At 34.6% G+C, this 19651-nt stretch overlaps 1 protein-coding gene across 1 annotated transcript in view; it reads left to right on the forward strand.

The window, feature by feature from the left end:
• The window catches only part of POLB (DNA polymerase beta), a 33034-nt gene that overhangs the window by 9033 nt on the left and 4350 nt on the right, over positions 1 to 19651 (forward strand). The window contains exons 5-11 of the mRNA XM_037813187.1: positions 605 to 663; positions 3208 to 3257; positions 5090 to 5141; positions 6743 to 6797; positions 6896 to 6968; positions 16834 to 16904; positions 17585 to 17671. Of these exons, the coding sequence (XP_037669115.1) occupies positions 605 to 663; positions 3208 to 3257; positions 5090 to 5141; positions 6743 to 6797; positions 6896 to 6968; positions 16834 to 16904; positions 17585 to 17671 (447 nt within the window). The remainder of the gene's footprint in view (positions 1 to 604; positions 664 to 3207; positions 3258 to 5089; positions 5142 to 6742; positions 6798 to 6895; positions 6969 to 16833; positions 16905 to 17584; positions 17672 to 19651) is intronic.

Consider the following 19651-nt stretch of genomic DNA (forward strand, 5'->3'; position numbering starts at 1 on the left):
TGTCACATACTCTAATGAGACTTGGAGGAAAAGAGATGAGTGGTGTTTATGGCTTCAACTGTCCTATTTTTAAATTTTTATAGTTTTTTTGTCTTTATTCTTTTTATTTATTTCTACTGTTCTGTTTTTTAAAATTTGAATATTGTTGCTGTAAAACATTCAGTTATTGCATGTGACATATAAGAGACTGTGAGCATCTTTGATAGAATTAGCTCCTTATTTTCAGTGCCATTCAGAAAAGAGATTATAATCTTCAAAAGATAATTATGTTTTAGAATTTCTATGTTTAAACTCTCTCAAGCATTATTATGGTTTTATATCACCATGATGATAACAATTGTGTCACTTCTGGTCTTTTATGAATAGGCCTTTTAAAATTATTGGATACATTAGAAGATGAGACATTGCAACATCTTCAGGTGCTCTGTTCTTTTGTCTACAAATGTATACAACTACTTAGGTTATAAATGAAACTCTAATGGGTTATCTAGACAAATATACATGGTTCTTCATGTCTCTTAGCAGACTGGCACATTTCAAATAAGATCATTTGAAACCTCAAAGCACTCCCACATCATAGTTTGACTTTTTTTTTTTCTTAAAGATTCGGCAGGATGGTACAAGTTCATCCATCAACTTCCTGACTCGAGTTACTGGTATTGGGTAAGAACTACTTTTTTAAGCAGACACAATACTACGGTTGGTTTTATTTTTTATGTCAGTCAAACTAAATTACATACTGTTTCCCTTCAGAACCTGTAACTTTCCACTTCTGTGCCTTTGCCCAAACAATTTACTCTTCTATAGCTTATGTGTCTGAGGCTACCTCTGTTCTAAAAGTCCCATTCAAGACAAATGTTACCTTCTTCTTGAAACCATTTTGATTCATCAGCCAGAAATAATCTTTCCATTCTCTGAACTCCACTAAAGCTTACTCTGTGTACATCTTATCACTCCTTCCAGGTTGTGCTTCTTTTGCATCTCTGAACAAAGGAAGATGTTTGTTTATGGTATTTATATATCTAGCATTTTGGCTTTTTTCCCATAGCACCTCGCATAATACCTTATGAATTCAGAACAAGCATGCAAGCATTTTTTTTCCATTTTTTTTAATTGTGAACTTTAACATATATACATAACAGTGATAACTTGTGATGTATGATTTCATTAGTAGTTAGCAAATCTCAAAGAATGTCATGGGTCACAGTTCCACAACTTCAGGCATTTCCATTATTGTAAAATATAACATACATACAGAAAGGTGCCATCTCTTAATATACAGCTTAGGAAGCTGTCTTATAGGTAATTTCAAAAATTGTTATGGGTTACAGTTCCACAATTTCAGTTCTTTCTTTCAAGCATTTGTTAATGAAGCCCCTAAGGCTGGCAAGAGCTTGGCTTGTACCAGAAATTTCTTTCAAGCATTCTTTCTTTCAAGCATTTTTTAATGAAGGAATTTTTATCTTAAAATTTGAATTAACACCAAAGGGGGGCTTCTTTGGCACGGGACAGAGTAAAGATTAACATTGAAATGTTAAGGCTGTAATGCTTTACTTACCTCTCATCTTTATGGAATGAGTCATTACTTTGTATAAATGATGCTGGGCTCCTTAATTGGCAATATTTTCAATGAAAGTTATTCTAGAATATGTTTAATTCTTAAACCCAGCATCCTTACAATGAGTATGATTCTTTGGGGACCCAAGGCCTCTATAAAAATGATAAAGAGAGCATCTGTTATATTATCCTCTTTTTCCAGGCAAGAAAACAAACTTGAATATGGAAAGTGAGATAACTGGCAGAGGCAGGATTAGAACCCGTCTCCTGACTCCCCTTTCAGTTCTATTCTATGTCACATTGTCTTCCTTTCACGAATATCAGTTACTGTACCACACTATAATATGATTTTCACAGGTCCCTGAATTGTATAGATTTATTTGTCTCAAAACACTATGGCCTCAGACTATTGTGCTTTTGTACGTGTGTGAATGTTTCTTCATTTTCTCTGTTTCCACCTTATTATGCTTTAAATTGGTATAGGGGGAAAAGAGACTGGAGATTTGGGCATTGGTCCCAGTGCTTCCACCAGCTAGATTTGTAACTTTAGCAAGTCACTTCATCTTTCTAGATTTCAGTGTCCTTCCCAGTAAAAAGAAAGGAAGATCAGGGCTAATCTCTAGTGTTCCTTCTGCCCCTGCCATTCTATATGAGTATCTTCAGTAATTTCTGATGTCCTGATTTATGTATATGAACACAGCAACAGCATGATCTTTAACAAACCTAAATCAGGTTTATCACTGCTTTGTTCAGAACCCTCTAATAGCTCCCCTTTGCACTCAGAATAAAATCCAGACTTACCACCATGGTTTAAAAAGCTCTTTATAATGTGGCTCCTGCATACTGCATAATGGTATCTCATACCATTCTCCCCATCCCTTACATCATTCTAGCCATACTAAGTTTTCTCTTTTCTGGTACAAGCCAAGCTCTTGCCAGCCTTAGGGGCTTTGCACTAATTGTTTCATTTGCCTGACATACTTTCTCCTTTGATCTCCCTGATAGCTGGCTTTTTGTCATTCAGTTCTCAGCTTAAATACCTCAGAAGTCTTCTCTCATCACTAAGTCTAAAGTAGGACCCAACCACTCTATCCTATAACTCTATTTTAATTCATTGCATAGCACAGCACATCTGATATGTTTCTTTTTGTTTATATATCTATTTTTTGTCTGTCCCTCCCCAAAAGAATATAAGTTTTGTAAGACCAGGGATTTTATTTTTCTTGTTCCCTGCTGTATTTTTAGCAGCTAGAAAAGTATCTGGCACATAATAGGCCCTCAACTAAATCTTATTGAATGAATGAACAGTTTTCAAGTATATGAATGTCTGTTTTATGGAATAAAGTACATGGGCATTATGACAGCTATCTGCTTGATGTCCTTTTTTTTTTTTTTTTTTTTTTTCATTATTGCTTGATGTCTTTTTGCTGTCCAAGTTCCTGGTTATATTCCTAATGGTTGAGGCTTCAAGAAATCTTACCTTTGGATAAAATTGAACATTATAAAGTAACCTTGCAACATTTTAGCAGATCTAAAACTGCTAAAGAGTTAGCAACTCTTTATGTTTGACAAGAGAAGACATAGTTGGTTATTTGTTACAAGGCTCCTGAGTTTCACCTGTAATACTGAGATAATGTTCTTCCTTTGTAGTCCGTCTGCTGCAAGAAAGTTTGTAGAGGAAGGAATTAAAACATTAGAAGGTAAGTATGTACCATAGGTCACTGCTTCCAGGATAAATATAGTCCTGAAGGACCATTAATGTTCTAACAAACCAGAACTTGAAAAATCCCTTCTCATTCATAGATACAAATAAGATTTTCTTTTTAACTCTGAAATGGAGAGTAGATAGAGGGTGTATTTTGTATTATCATTTTAAACATTTTTAGGTTTGTAATTAAGAAAATAAAAAAGGATTTAAAGGCGACGAAGTAGTTATCATTTGCAGATTATTAAAGATTTAAATTGCCTTTGTTTCTTTAATATAATTTTGGACAACAGATCAGCCGAAAAACTAAGTTTCATACATTGGGAAAGTTTCTCTAAGACGCTTGTAGAATCTTTCAAAGAAATGATAAAAATAGAGCCTAAATCAAGCAATTAGAAAACATTTTCCTTAAACTTAATATGGCATCCCTTTAAATATAATTTATTTCTTCATATTTTTCAAAGGTATATTCCGTGTATATGGATTCATACAGTACATCTGTGGCATCTGAGGTTTAATATTTGGGGGTTCAACTATTTGCAAGCAACCCAAATGGTTAGATGGACAGGTGTTAGAGACTGACTTGATTTGAATCCCATCTCTACCACTTTATTAAATGAGTGACTTTGCTGCTTTAGTTTCTCAGTCACAAAATGGGAATCATAATTTTAGTCTCATATGATTTAATGCAATAATGTATGTAAAACACTTGACACAGTGCTTGAAACCTAGTTAGTACTTAAAAATGGTAACTGGTTCTTAAGAGCATGATTAGTTAGTAATAATAGTACTAGTCAAAAACTTGTGTGAGTCACAAGGCTAGAGAATGAACTAAAAATCTGCTTCTCAAAGGGGGTTTGTCTGCTTGTGGCATTTCTAAGTGGAATGATTTGCTAAAGAGGTCAAGGACTTGTGGGTTTCTCAAAGGTATTCAGTTGCATCCCTTGGGATAGTCAAGGATCTACTGTACTGTTTTTTACATGATTTCATAATTCATAAATATTTGATACAGTAACTGTTTAGTAATCAGTCAAATACTTCATGTTTTCTTTGTGCACACAACTATGGGAAATATTAAGTGCTCCATATATCGTGAAGATGCTTGTTTTTCTCCATTTTATAGCTTCAGAGGAAATTTACATGTTTGTGAGTATAAATATGATTATTAGGAATTGTTTTTGAAGAATTCTTATCTTACTGTTTCTTGAACAAGGCTCACTTCTGTACTTGTGGCTCATGCCCAGTAAAGGAATACCCAAAGGGAACTAAGTGACCTTTAGACTTAAGATATGATGTTATGATACAACTACTTTTTAAATTAAAAAAATGAAGAAAATTTTTTTCTTTCAACAGAATATTTAGCACCATATCTACACAAATAGGTATTCAATAAATACTAAGTGAATGAATGAGTGAATGAACAATATGAATGAACTTAGTCATAAAACATTTTTCAGAAGTTTTGAATACCATTACTTTTAATAACAGTAAATTAAGATATATAGATTCTTACAAGGATGCTTTTTGCTATAGCCAGTGAAATTTGGCATGGTCCTGGTACGCTTTATCTACTCTTTCATATAACTGTAATGTAAAATTTTGATTCAATAAATAAAAACGATCACAAAATCAAAAGTTGTACTACATTGATTTAAGGAATCACTTCTATCTAGTTCTTAACATCTGAATTTTTCTCATTGTCTTTTCAAAGGTCATTTCAATGTATTTTTCCCCAGGCATTTTTTTGAAAAAAGGGTCACTATATTTAGAATTCTTTTCCTGAAAGTACATAAATTAAGATCTTAATTTTATTTATCTTCTTCACAGATCTTAGAAAAAATGAAGATAAATTGAACCATCATCAGCGAATTGGGCTGAGGTAATAAGTAGCAAATTTTCTTTTGACACTGAGATTTATGAAAATAAAAATTTTTATAGCTGTTCTTTCATATACCATAGTAACTATTCACAGTTAGCTAAACATAACCAGTTTTATATTCAGAAATGCTAAGATTTGTTGTGGGCTTGCATAGAATATATGTCTGCGTTCACATGTTTTATTATTGCTTTTTAGCTTGCTTGCTTGATTGGAGGATTGCCTGTATTCTCTTGACTTTAGCAAGGACTTTCATGTCAAAATACATAGGACTGGTGTGTTAGTCAGTCAACTGATATTTATTTAGTGCTTACAATGGGCAGAGCACTGCACTAGGTATGGGCTAAGGGTATAAAGTAGTTCAGAGTAGCTTTTAAGAAGTTTATAATCTATTGGAGAAGAAATGACATGAACATGAAAAGCTAAATTTTTTTTTAAGTTAAAAAAACCCCAAAGCCTGAGTAACAGTATAGGAATAACTAGTAAGCATTCTCCTATATAAACATCAGTAATTATTTTGTGTGTTGGATATAATCTGGGAACTCCGTTTCTAATTGATTCATTACAGTGCATAGTAGATAAGACTATATGTATCTCCTATAGTCTTATATAGTTTGTTTGGCAATTTAGTCCCAATAACCTTCTAAACTGTCCTGTTTATACTTTACCATAACATTTTAAAACTTATACTACTTTTCCAAAATTTTGAGCCAGTAAGAGACCAAGATGGTATGGTTCTCACTTTCCTTGCAATCACATGGTAAGTGCAGGTCTTCTTAAGAACCTGGTGGCTGTGAGAATTGGTTTTGAACTGGTGCTTCTGAGACATCATTCTTAGACATATTCTTAGATATTATTTCATATTGAGGTAATAGTTTTAACAACATTATGAGATATAATTCACATAACCCTACAATTCACCATTTAAAGTATATAATTCAGAGGTTTTTAGTATATTCACAGGGTTGTGCAACAATCACTACATCAATTTTAGAACATTTTCATTACCCCAGAAAGAAATCCTGTACTCATTAGCACTCACTCCCCAGTACCCCAACTCCCCCACTCTAGGCAACCTACTAATTTACTTTCTGTCTCTATAGGTTTACCTATTCTAGACATTTCATATAAATGGAATCATATAGTATGTGGTCTTTTGTGTCTGTCTTCTTTCACTTAGCTTGATTTCAAGATTCTTCCATGTGGTAGGATAATTTTTCTAAATGGGATGATTTTATAGGATTTAAGAGCAATAAACTGTAATTCCTTGACTTGCCAGTAGGGAGCAGTGTAGTTTGGCAATGTATATTAACTTAAATATATTTATTAACTCTTTCTTGGAACACGAATGTGAAGTTTATTTATAAATAAGTATAGATATAGTCTCTGGAATGTTACAAAGGATGACACTTAAGAATTTTGATCCAAGTTAAGGAATAAAGAATTAATCCTCCCTCCCCAATTTTATTATTGTTTTAATGAATTCTAATCTTAATTTTTGAGAGATCTACTGAGATAAGGATACTTGTTATAGTAGGCAATTTAGTCTTTAAGGAAATTTAAATTTTACAAAAATCTTTTGTCTCCTTGTTCTGTCTTTACAGATACTTTGAGGACTTTGAAAAAAGAATCCCTCGTGAAGAGATGTTACAAATGCAAGTAAGAGTATGCTGAATTGTATTCTTTGGTTAGAATTGACAGAGTCATGTGGGGAGAAGCCACTTTTGGATTGCTGATTTACATTTTTCTTCCGCTAGGATATTGTACTAAGTGAAGTCAAAAAAGTGGATTCTGAATACATTGCTACAGTCTGTGGCAGTTTTAGAAGAGGTAAAGTACTTCCTAATCTTATGTTATTTGTGCCTTGATATTAAAATTACCTAATGTATATGAAAAGCATAGATCAGAAAGATATAATTTTGTATTACTTCATTGACTCACTAAGACTCTGTAGTATTAGCTAAGTTTATTTATATATGGGAATCTGCTATTGAAAATCAGAGGTAATTTATCCTGATATTATTTTTCAATGCTATTTTAATAACTAGTTTTACCAAAATTTATAAAATAATTTTAGGTATATCAGAATGCTAATACTGGTTGTTTTGGGCTAGCTGCTTATGAAGTGATGGATAGTTTTCTGTTTTTATTTGTCTTTATTTTCCGAATTTTCTATAATGGGTCTAAGAATGATGTCTCAGAAGCACCAGTTCAAAAACCAATTCTCACAGCTACCGGGTTCTTGAGAAAACCTCCACTTACTATGTGAATGCAAGGAAAGTGAGAACCACACCATCCTGATCTCTTACTGGCTCAAAATTTGGGAAGGGTAGTATAGGTTTTAAAATATTAACTTTTAAAATTAGAATAGAAAAACTTTATTTAAACTTTTTAGAATGGATACCTGACTGAATCTCTGGGCCATCTATGGAATTCTGCCTAGGAAGTTGGTGATGAGTTATCAGAAATACTCTGGATAACTGCTGTAAACATCTGGAGTGAGGAGAAGAAAGGACTAAATCCATAATTCCTGACATATAGAAAGGACACTGGATTGGAGTCAAAAGATCTGGATTCTGAGGCCAGATATACTGCCATTGTATGATTTTAGGTACCTGTCTTTCCAATTCCTATTTTCCACATTTGCAAGATGAGGGGATTAGAGTTAACCAGTTCTTCAAGTCTGTCTGCATCAGAAACACCTAGGAAGCTTTTTAAAAACATACATTTTTTTTTTAATTTAAAAAATGGCAATTTTACCTAAACTGATTTACAGATTCAATGCAATACCAATTCAAATCCCAACAACTTACTTTACAGAAATAGAAAAACCAACAACTAAATTTATTTGGAAGGGTAAGGTGCCCCGAATAGCCAAAAATGTCTTGAGAAAAAGGAGTGAAGTGGGAGGTCTCACACTACCTGACTTTGAAGCATATTACAAAGCTACAGTGCTCAAAACAGCATGGTACTGGCATAAGGACAGATATACTGATCAATGGAATCGAATTGAGTGTTCAGAAGTAGACCCTCACATCTATGGACAACTGATCTTTGATAAGGCAGTGAAGCCAAAGCAACTGGGAAAGAGCAGCCTGTTCAATAAATGGTGTTTGGAGAACTGGATATCCATTTCCAAAAGAATGAAAGAGGATGTCCATCTCACACCTTGTACCAAAATTAACTCAAAGTGGATCAAAGACCTAAACATTAGCACCAAGACCATAAAACTCTTAGAAGAAAATGTAGGGCAATATCTTAAAGATCTTGTGAAAGGAAGTGGTTTCTTAGACCTCACACCCAAGGCACGAGCAACCAAAGAACAAATAGACAAATGGGATCTCCTCAAAATTAAACACTTTTGTACATCAAAGGACTTTGTCAGAAAAGTCAAAAGGCAACCTACACAATGGGAGATGATATTTGGAAACCACATATCAGATAAGGGTTTAATATCCCGAATATATAAAGGAATCCTGCATCTCAATAACAGAAAGACAAACAATCCAATTAAAAAATGGGCAAAAGACATGAACAGACATTTTTCTGAAGAGGAAATACAAATGGCTCAAAAGCATATGAAAAAATGCTCAACTTCACTGGCTATTAAGGAAATGCAAATCAAAACCACAATGAGATATCATCTTACACCTACCAGAATGGCCATTATCCAAAAAACAGAAAATGACAAGTGCTGGAGAGGATGTGGAGAAAGAGGCACACTTATTCATTGTTGGTGGGAATGTAGAATGGTGCAACCACTCTGGAAGACAGTATGGAGGTTCCTCAGGAAGCTAAATATAGATTTGCCATATGACCCAGCTATTCCATTGCTGGGTATATGCTCAGAGGCACTGAAACTTAAGACACAAACAGACATTGGTAAACCGATGTTTATTGCAGCATTATTCACAATTGCCAAGAGATGGAAACAGCCCAAATGTCCATCAAAGGACAAGTGGATAAACAAACTGTGGTATATACACATGATGGAATATTATGCAGCTGTAAGACAGAACAAAGACATGGATCATGTAATAATGTGGATGAACCTTGAGGACATTATGTTGAGTGAAGTTAGCCAGAAACAAAAGGACAGATTCTGTATGGTCTCACTAATATGAACAGACATTAATGAACAAACTTTGGGAGTTAAAAGCTGACAACACAGGCGACCAGGAGATAGAAAGAGGGCAGAGATCAGCCATTTGATGCTGAAGGACTACAGAATGTTTAGGATTGATTGCATAGATTCAGAAATAGATAGCATAATACTGTGTGATGGTAGCACGGTATTGTAAGTACACTGAACAAAGATGTCTGTGAGTAAAGCTCAAAAAGGTGAGATAGGAGAATGTATGACACCAGAGGTAAAGATAGATGATAAAGACTGGGACTGTATAATGTGGCAAAAACTGGAGTGGCCAATGACTGTTACTAAATATACAAATATAAAAGTTTTTGCATGTGGGAAAGCAAATGAATGTCAACCATGTAGAAATTTGAAAAAGGGATGGTATTCAGGAAAAAACATAATCAAAGCAAACTGGAGTCTATGGTCAACAGTAACATTGTAATATACCTCCATTAAATGTAACAAAGGCAATATGCCAATGCTAAATGTATATGAGAAGGGGATATAGGGGAGTAATATGGGATTCTTGGTAGTGGTGTTATTTGCTGTCCTTAGTAGTATATTGTATTGTATGACATGTTATTCTTTTTATCATTTTTTCTTATTGCTAAAAAAAAAACAAAACAATTTTTCTTGTAGTAGTCAGTATGTTCAAGTGCTGATTGTGGTGATAAATGTACAACTTTATGATGATACCATGAACAACTGATTGTACACTGTGGATAAATGTATGGTATGTGAATATAACTCTATAAAATTGTAGGAAAATATATATATAGGAGTAAAAGTGTTGGAGAAAACATGGTGAGAGGGATGATGCCTCACCAATATGGACTAACTACAGTGTGTAAACTCAGAATTGAATCTTAGAACATAGCCTAACGTGGACACAATAATTGTAATAGTCCCTAGATTGTAAGCTCTTACAGCAGTTAACTCTATCCCTGAATTGTAAGGCCTATCTCTAAACTTTGAGATGCTGATCCCCTAGCATATGTTGTCACAAACATTGGGACTGGCGGTTTGATGTGCTGAGCCCTCGAGCATGGGACTTGCCCTTATGAAGCTCATTACCACAAAGGAGAGTCTAAAGTTGTATGTAATGGTGCCTAAGAGTCTCCCCCTGAGTACCTCTTTGTTGCTCAGATGTGGCCCTCTCTCTCTCTAACTGAGCCATCTCCACAGGTGAACTCACTGCCCTCCCCCCTACGCGGGACCCGACTCCCAGGGGTGTAAATCTCCCTGGCAACGCAGAGTATGACTCCCGGGGATGAATGTGGACCCGGCATCGTGGGACTGAGAGTATCTTCTTGACCAAAAGGGGGATGCAAAATGAGACGAAATAGTTTCAGTGGCTGAGAGATTCCAAATGGAGTCGAGAGGTCACTCTGGTGGACATTCTTATGCACTATACAGATAACACCTCTTAGGCTTTAATGTATTGGAATAGCTAGAAGTAAATACCTGAAACTACCAAACTCCAACCCAGCAGTCTGGACTCCTGAAGACAATTCTATAATAATGTAGATTACAGGGGGTGACAGTGTGATTGTGAACACCTTGTGGATCACACCCCCTTTATCTAGTGTATGGATGAGTGGAGGAATGGGGATAAAAACTAAAGGACAAATGGGGTGGGATGGGGGGATGATTTGGGTGTTTTTTTTTCACTTTTATTTTTTATTCTTGTTCTGGTTCTTTCAGATGTAAGGAAAATGTTCAGAGATAGATTGTGGTGATGAACGTATAACTATGTTATCATACTGTGGACAGTGGATTGTATATCATGGATGATTGTATGGTGTGTGAATGTATTTCAATAAAACTGAATTTAATAAAAAAATTTTTTTTCATACAGTTGATTTAAAAAAGAAAAAAAAGTTAAAAAAAAAAAAAAAAAACAAGGAAAAAAATATGTAGTGCCCCCTTGAGGAGCCTGTGGAGAATGCAGGGGTATTGGCCTAACCCACCTCGATGGTTACTAACATGACCACAGACATAGGGGACTGGTGGTTTGATGGGTTGAGCCCTCTACTATAGGTTTTACCCTTGGGAAGACGGTTGCTGCAAAGGAGAGGCTAGGCCTCCCTATAATTGTGCCTAAGAGCCTCCTCCCGAATGCCTCTTTGTTGCTCAGATGTGGCCCTCTCTCTCTAGCTAAGCCAACTTGAAAGGTGAAATCACTGCCCTCCCCACTACATGGGATCAGACACCCAGGGGAGTGAATCTCCCTGGCAATGTGGAATATGACTCCTGGGGAGGAATGTAGACCTGGCATCGTGGGACGGAGAACATCTTCTGGACCAAAAGGGGGATGTGAAAGGAAATGAAATAAGCTTGAGTGGCAGAGAGATTCCAAAAGGAGCCGAGAGGTCACTCTGGTGGGCACTCTCACACACAATTTAGACAACCCTTTTTAGGTTCTAAAGAATTGGGGTAGCTGGTGGTGGATACCTGAAACTATCAAACTACAACCCAGAACCCATGAATCTCGAAGACAATTGTATAAAAATGTAGTTTATGAGGGGTGACAATGGGATTGGGAAAGCCATAAGGACCACACTCCACTTTGTCTAGTTTATGGATGGATGAGTAGAAAAATAGGGGAAGGAAACAAACAGACAAAGGTACCCAGTGTTCTTTTTTACTTCAATTGCTCTTTTTCACTTTAATTATTATTCTTGTTATTTTTGTGTGTGTGGTAATGAAGGTGTCAGGGATTGATTTAGGTGATGAATGTACAACTATGTAATGGTACTGTGAGCAATCGAATGTACGATTTGTATGACTGCGTGGTATGTGAATATATCTCAATAAAATGAAGATTAAAAAAAAAACAGGAAAAAAAATCAAAAAAAAAGAAACATACAGATTGCTGTACCCTGCTACGAACAAACTAAATAAGATTCTCCTTGGGTGGGACTTTAGACTCTATATTTTCATGATATAGATTTTGATGCACAGCAAGCCAAATGCATGCTTAGTGGAATATGACAGCTTCCTGGATTTGTATGTTTATATTTATATTTTATTTATACTTTTATTATTGAATGGGTTATACAATTAATATATTTCAATATAAAAAGGTATACACTAAGAATTCTCACTTCCATCCCCATTCGCTCTTTCCACCCCCCTCCTACCATTGTTCCATTAGTAACCACTTGTGTATTCTTCCAGTGTTTCTGCATATAGATACAACTAAATATAAGTGTATATTCTTGGTTCCCCTTCTCTCCTTCCCTTTCTTTCACAAAGGTAACATACTATATACATAATACTCTACCTTCTTTTTTTTGCTAAATAAACATTCTGGAGATCTTTCCACATCAATACATAGAAAGCTGCCTTATTTTCTTTTACAACTGCATTCTGTTTCATTGTATGGATGTACCATTCTGTATCCAGTTTCTTGTTGGTAGATCCTTAGGTTGTTTCCTCTTTTTTGCTCAGATAGTTTTTGTTTTTTGTTTTTTTAACTTGACATAGTAATACGTTTTTGGTGATCGATAGATGGTGAAAGGTGAAAGCTTTTAGGAGAAAGAACCAAATGAGGAGAAAAGGAGATAGAATTTTCTTTGTTAAAATAGTTTCCAGGGATGTCCTGGGATAGAACTCATTCAATCTAGTCTTTCTATATAAATATCTGGTTAAAGAATATTGATGAATAGGATGATGACCCAGAGAAACTACAAGATCTTCAGTCACCAAAAGCATATTTTGCATTTATTGTACTTATTAAAATGGAAAGAGAGGAGAGAGACAAAGGGGATTATTTCATGCGAACCATGTGCCAGGCACTACACTAGATACTTAAACATATGTTCTTTTTTAGTTGCTTGATAGCCTATGAAGTAGTTTTCAGTCAAGAAACTCAGGTCTAGTGGAATACAGTGCTCATTTACAATACTCGAAAAAAAAAAAATTTAAAGTGGAAAAAAAATCCCCCTAAAATGAGACAAAATTTCATAGGACATACTAAAAGAAAGGTTTGATCAGCTGTATATAACTTATTGGAAGATGTGTGGTTGTCAAACTGGGGCTCGAAACCAACATTTGACATTTGACAGAATCCAGCACCCTTTCCTAATAAAAACACTTAGAAAACTAGGAGTAGAAGGAAATTTCCTCAACATGATAAAGGGCATATATGAAAAACCCCCATTGAGTAAGCTAACCTTATACTCAATGGTGAAAGACTGAAAGCCTTCCCTCTAAGATCCGGAGCAAGACAAGGATGCTGACTATCATCACTGTTGTTCAACATTGTATTGGAAGTTCTAGCCAGAGCAATTAGACAAGAAAAAAATAAATAAATAAAAGGCATCCAAATTGGAAAGGAAGAAGTAAAACTTTCCTATTTGTAGATGATATGATTCTATATATAGAAAATCCTGAAAAATCAACAACAGAGCTACTAGAGGTAATAAATAAATTCAACAAAGTGGTGGGTACAAGATCAACATGCAAAAAAATTAGTAGTGTTTCTATACACTAGTCATGACGAATTGAAGAGGAAATCAAGAAAAATTTCATTTACAATAGCAACTAAAAGAATCAAATATCTAGGTATAAATCTAACCAAGGATTTAAAGGACTTATGCATGGAAAACTTGTAACATTGATGAAAGGAAACCTACATAATGGAAGGACATTCTTTGTTCATGGATTGGAATACTAAATATTGTTTAGATGTAAGTTCTACCCAAAGTGATTTACAGATTCAATACAATCCCAATGAAAATTCTATCAGCCTTCAGTGGCTGAGAGATTTCAAACAGAGTCGAGAGGCCACTCTGGTGGGCATTGTTATGCACTACATAGATATCCCTTTTTAGGTTTTAGTCTATTGGAATAGCTAGAAGTAAATATCTGAAACTATCAAACTGCAACCCAGTAGCCTTGATTCTTGAAGACAATTGAATAACTATGTAGCTTACAGGGGGTGACAGTGTGATTGTGAAAACCTTGTGGATCACACTCCCTTTATCCAGTGTATGGATGGATGAGTAGAAAAATGGGGACAAAAACTAAATGAAAAATAGGGTGGGATGGGGAGGATCATTTGGGTGTTCTTTTTTACTTTTATTTTTTATTCTTTTGTTGTTTTTTTTTCTGGTGTAAGGTAAATGTTCAAAAATAGATTGGGGTGGTGAATGCACAAATATATGTTGGTACTGTGAACAGTTGATTGTACACCATGGATGATTGTATGGTATGTGAATATGTCTCAATAAAACTGAATTTAAAAAAAATTCCATCAGCTTTCTCTGCAGAAATGAAAAACCAAATATCAAACTTATGTGGAAGGGTACGAGAAACTGTCTTGAAAGTGAAGAATGAAATTGGAGGAGTCACACTTCCCAATTTAAAAACTTATTACAAAGTTACAGTAATCAAAATGACATGGTACAAGGATAGACATATAGACCAATGGAACCAAATTGAGAGTTTAGAAACAAACCCTCATATCTATGGCTAATTGATTTTTGACCAGAGCGTCAAGTCCACTCAGTGGGGAAAGAATAGTCTCTTCAACAGAGACTGGTGGTATCTCTGGTGCTAGGAAAACTGAATGCCCACATACAAAAGAATGAAGGTGGGCCCCAACCTCACACCATATACAGAACTTAACTCAAAATGGGTCAAAAACCTAAATATAAGGACCAAATTCCTAAAACTCCTAGAAGACAACATGGGGAAGCATCTCCTGGACCTTGTGTTAAGCCATGGTTTCTTAGACCTTATGCCAAAAGCCATGAGCGACAACAAAAAAATAGATAAAAGGGACTTTATCAAAATTTAAAACTTTTGTGTATCAGAGGACTTCATTGGGACAGTAAAATACAACCTACAGATTGGGAGAATGTATTTGGAAATCACACATCTAATAAGGGTTTAATATCCAGAATATGCAAAGAAATCCTACAACTCAAAAAGAAAAAGACGAACAATCCAATTTAAAATGGGCAAAAGACTCAAATAGACGTTTTTCCAAAGAAGATATACAAATGGCCAATAAGCACATGAAAAGATGCTCAACAGCATTGGCCATTAGGGAAAGCAAATCAAAACCACAATGAATTACCATTTCACACCCTATAGAATGGCTTAAAAAAATGGAATATTATAAATGTTGGAGAGGATATGGGGAAATAGGAGCATTTGTTCATTATTGGGGCATATGTAAAATGGTGTAGCCACTATGGAAAACAGTATTGCAGTTCCTCAGAAAGTTAAGTATAGAATGGCCATATGACCCAGCAATCCCACTTCCAGGTATATACCTGAAAGAATTGAAAAAAATGACACAAACAGATATTTGCATGTGGATGTTCATAGTGGCATTATTCACAACACCAAAAGATGGAAGCAACGCAAGTTGTCCATCCACGGATTTAGTGAATATACAAAGCATGATATATACACACAATGGAATATTGTTTAGCCATAAAAAGGAATGAAGTTCTGATACATGTGACAACATGGATGAACCTTAGAGATATCATGTTGAGTGAAATAAGCTGCACACAGAAGGACAAATATTATATGATCTCACTGATATGAAGAATTACAATAAACAAATTCATAGACTAGAAACTAGAATACAGGTTACCAGGTGCCAGGATGGGGTTGGGGAATGGGGAGATAATGCTTAACTGGTACAGAGTGTTTCTTTGGGGTGATGGAAAAGTTTCAGTAATGGATGTTGGCAATGGTAGCACAACATTGTGAATGTAATTAATACTACTGGATTATATATTTGAATGGGATTAAAGGTAGAAATTTTAGGTTGCATATATAGTAGAAGAATAAATTTTAAAAAAATGTACTGTACAAATAAACAGTGAATACTAGTGTAAACTGTGGACTATAGTTAATAGTACAATTATAATATTGTTTCATCAGTTGTAACAAAGTTACCACACTACTACAAAGTGTTAATCATAGGGAAAACTGTATGTGTGAGGGGGGAATATATGGGAACTTTGTATTTTCTGCATGATTTTTCTATAAACCTATAATTTCGCTAATAATTTTTTTTTTTTTTTTTTACATTGTGAGTCATTACAAAGTGCTATGTTCTTATCCATGGTACCTTAATAGTAATTTTTAGCAATATTTTTTAAATGAGTTCAGTCATAAGAATTGAAATGTGTTTCCTCATTAACCTTTACAGAGTTAGAGCATATTGTTTAATTTGATATTTTTAGATATATTGTTGTTAATGGTTGTGTTTTAAAACTATTTTTAAATATTGTTCTTATTAAGTATTGAGTACTTAGGTGCATTTTAGTACATTAAATTAACCAATTGTTTGCATTGTATATCTAATATCAATTACTGTTGTTGTCCCAGATTCTGCTGTCTTCATCAATACACCTGAATAGTTGGACAGAGTTGAAATCTTTTAACTAATTCTGAATATGAAGCACAGTGAAATAGAAAGTTAGGCTATAAGAAGTAAGGATCTTCTATGTGTGTTATCATCTTGGTTCTGTGTTTGCCTGGGTGATAAATTTACAAGGAGAATTTAATACATATTCTTTGTTTTCATAGGTGCAGAGTCAAGTGGTGACATGGATGTTCTTCTCACCCATCCAAGCTTTACCTCTGAATCAACCAAACAGGTACGTCACAATTTATTAATCAAATGTGATCCATCTTTCACATCATTGAGTATCATTTTATAAATGCCAGTTGGATATTTTCAGAATAAGATTTTTTTAACCTCTCTGAAAGGTCATTTGAAGTGTTTTGTACTGAGTAAATTCTGTGAAAGGCAACGTAAGTTGTTGAAAGGGATATATGTTGCTTTTCCCCCAAGAAACTAGGAGAAAGTCTAATATATGAAAGAGCAAAAATTTGGTAAAATATTCCTCGGATTATTTACTATCATAGATATTTGGGAAATATTCAGTATAATACTCAACTTTTCGTTAAAGGAATATTTTTCTCTTAAAATGTATAGTATTCAGAGAACTGAACCTCTATTAAAAAGCCTACAAAAACTTTTTTTTTTTTAATTTTGGATTATATACCTTTTAAAGATCAGTTGACTAACTTTGTTTTAATGAAATGGATAAGCACAAATGGTGATTGTTTTGAGGTATCATGGTATTGGTGGAAAATGGTGGTTTCTAAAAATGTTTTATTTGATAAGATGACTTTTTTGTTAGAGGGAAAAAGTGCTTAGAACATAGGAAAACTAGGCATTCCACTGTAGATAATCAGAAAAATCAATTTTAAAATATTTTCTTGCCTGAACAGTTACTGTTCTTTTTCTTATTCCCTAATTATGATTCTACAGCCAAAGTTGTTACATCGTGTTGTGGAGCAGTTACAAAAGGTCCATTTTATTACAGATACTCTATCAAAGGGTGAAACAAAGTTCATGGTAAGTACTTGCTTGAGTTGACACAACTGGAAGAAAAAGCCCTGGAGACTGTTCAGTTATCATTCTGAGTATGTGACCTCATTCTGTGGCTTAGTATAACAATAGTCAACAAATAAATTATCTATGACACCTTAGATAAAAATAATTAGCATTCTCATAACTAATCTGAGAATATCTTAGTAAAATATTTTGTTTTAAATTCCCCACTTGTAAACAATTATGCCATCAGAACAGATGATTAGGCATAATCTACTGTTTTTAAATATCCATAATGACTTTGATACAGTAAGCTTATAACTAAAATAGAAAATGTTCTTACATTCTCTGGATCAGAATTCTTCAGTAAGTGAGGTTAGAATTGTCTGAAGAATATTTATCTATTACAACACCAAAGAAAGGAAAAGAATCCAGATGTATAACAGAATGCTCAGGGGAAAAACATGTTACATGGAATAGAGGGGGATACTTGAAGAGACTTTCACAGTGAAACCCTTCCTGATGAACTTTCAAAATCCTGTTGTTGTTTTTTAAGGGAATTAAGATTCAAGACAAATAGCAAAACCAGATTAATAAATAACTGTATAAAAATCAGTAAGAAAGCAAATAGAAATCAAGGACCAAGATTTTTACTTCTTTCTTAGGCTTATCTTTATTCTACCTGTCACTTAAATGTATCATTTGATCTCCTTTTCTCCAGGCCCCATCTTTTCCCAAGTTATATGACTGAAAGGAAAGAGATGGTGCTATTGGAGAATGAATGTACAACAATTAGTAAGAGTCTCCATACATAGATTCTGAAATAGTTTTAGCCAAAAATAGAAGATAGATGGTTGAGAAAGAAAATTAAAATGTCATGTCATTAAGTTCAGCATGGTGATTTTAATGGACTATGAAAACATACTGCCCCAATTGGTCCCACTTTATCAGTATTTTCAAAAAAACATTGGGACAGATAAAAATAAAATTTCTGTTTGGTCTTCAGGAATTAAAGCTATGTTCTGTCCTCCTGAATGTGTCAGGTTTTGATCTCCTACTTTGCCCAGAAGTATATACAAACATAAGATGATATTAAAAATAGGATTTGTGTATGCCCCACAAACATCCTTTTAAAATTTAGGTTGATTTTAATTCACTTAAAATGAATGTGCTTAAAACTTATATTTAAAGAACATTTGGTCAGATAAAATCCTAAAAACAATATGTGCTGGACAAGTTGGGTTTTTTCCATAGTAGGAAAATGTCTTGGTTGTCTTAACCCCTGAGCATATTCTGGGGATCCCTTCTGGCCTAAATCTCTTCCTCAAATAGTTATCTCTGTGGAGGGCACTATAACTCCCTTCTGGAGAAGTATACAAACTGCTTTCAGAATTGGCAACCAGGAAGGTGTTTACACAATACAATAGCAGAAGCATTTTTTAAATAATCTTAACAGTGTTCTGTGCACAGGAGGCACCAGAGGAAAAACCAACAGAGGCTGTAGTAATCTAGTTAGCAAGAATACAAGTAAAAATTACAAATTGGGGGGCTGGGTGTACTCCTGAGAAGGAAAGATGGGTAGACAAGTATATGTGACCATAAAGAGTTGGGTTATCCTAGTAACTGCTCTAAGAAAGAGAAAACCTTTACCTAAGAAGTGTAAGAGCATCCATATGCAGGTGACTGCTACAGGTTAGGCCAGTTCAGACCTTATTGTGCATAAGATAGGTGAAAGGCTAAGGTGAATGCACCGTGCCTTTCCATTCTCTCAGTCATATACATGGCAAGGTATATACAGGTATTGCCAGAAAGGGAATCCCCCAGAACTATTAAAATAGGTTAAAAAATAAGAAAAAGTGATGTGTGTGTGTGTGTGTGTGTGTGTGTGTGTGTGTGTTTAATGTGGAAGACTCAGGTGAAAATAAGAGCAAGAAACAAGGCCTTTATGCTATGACATAGGAACCAATCTTAGTGGATGGTTTGTGTATAAGGTTTGGATATAAT

The sequence above is a fragment of the Choloepus didactylus genome, chromosome 20 (genome assembly GCF_015220235.1).
Source record: "Choloepus didactylus isolate mChoDid1 chromosome 20, mChoDid1.pri, whole genome shotgun sequence".
Taxonomy (NCBI): domain Eukaryota; kingdom Metazoa; phylum Chordata; class Mammalia; order Pilosa; family Megalonychidae; genus Choloepus; species Choloepus didactylus.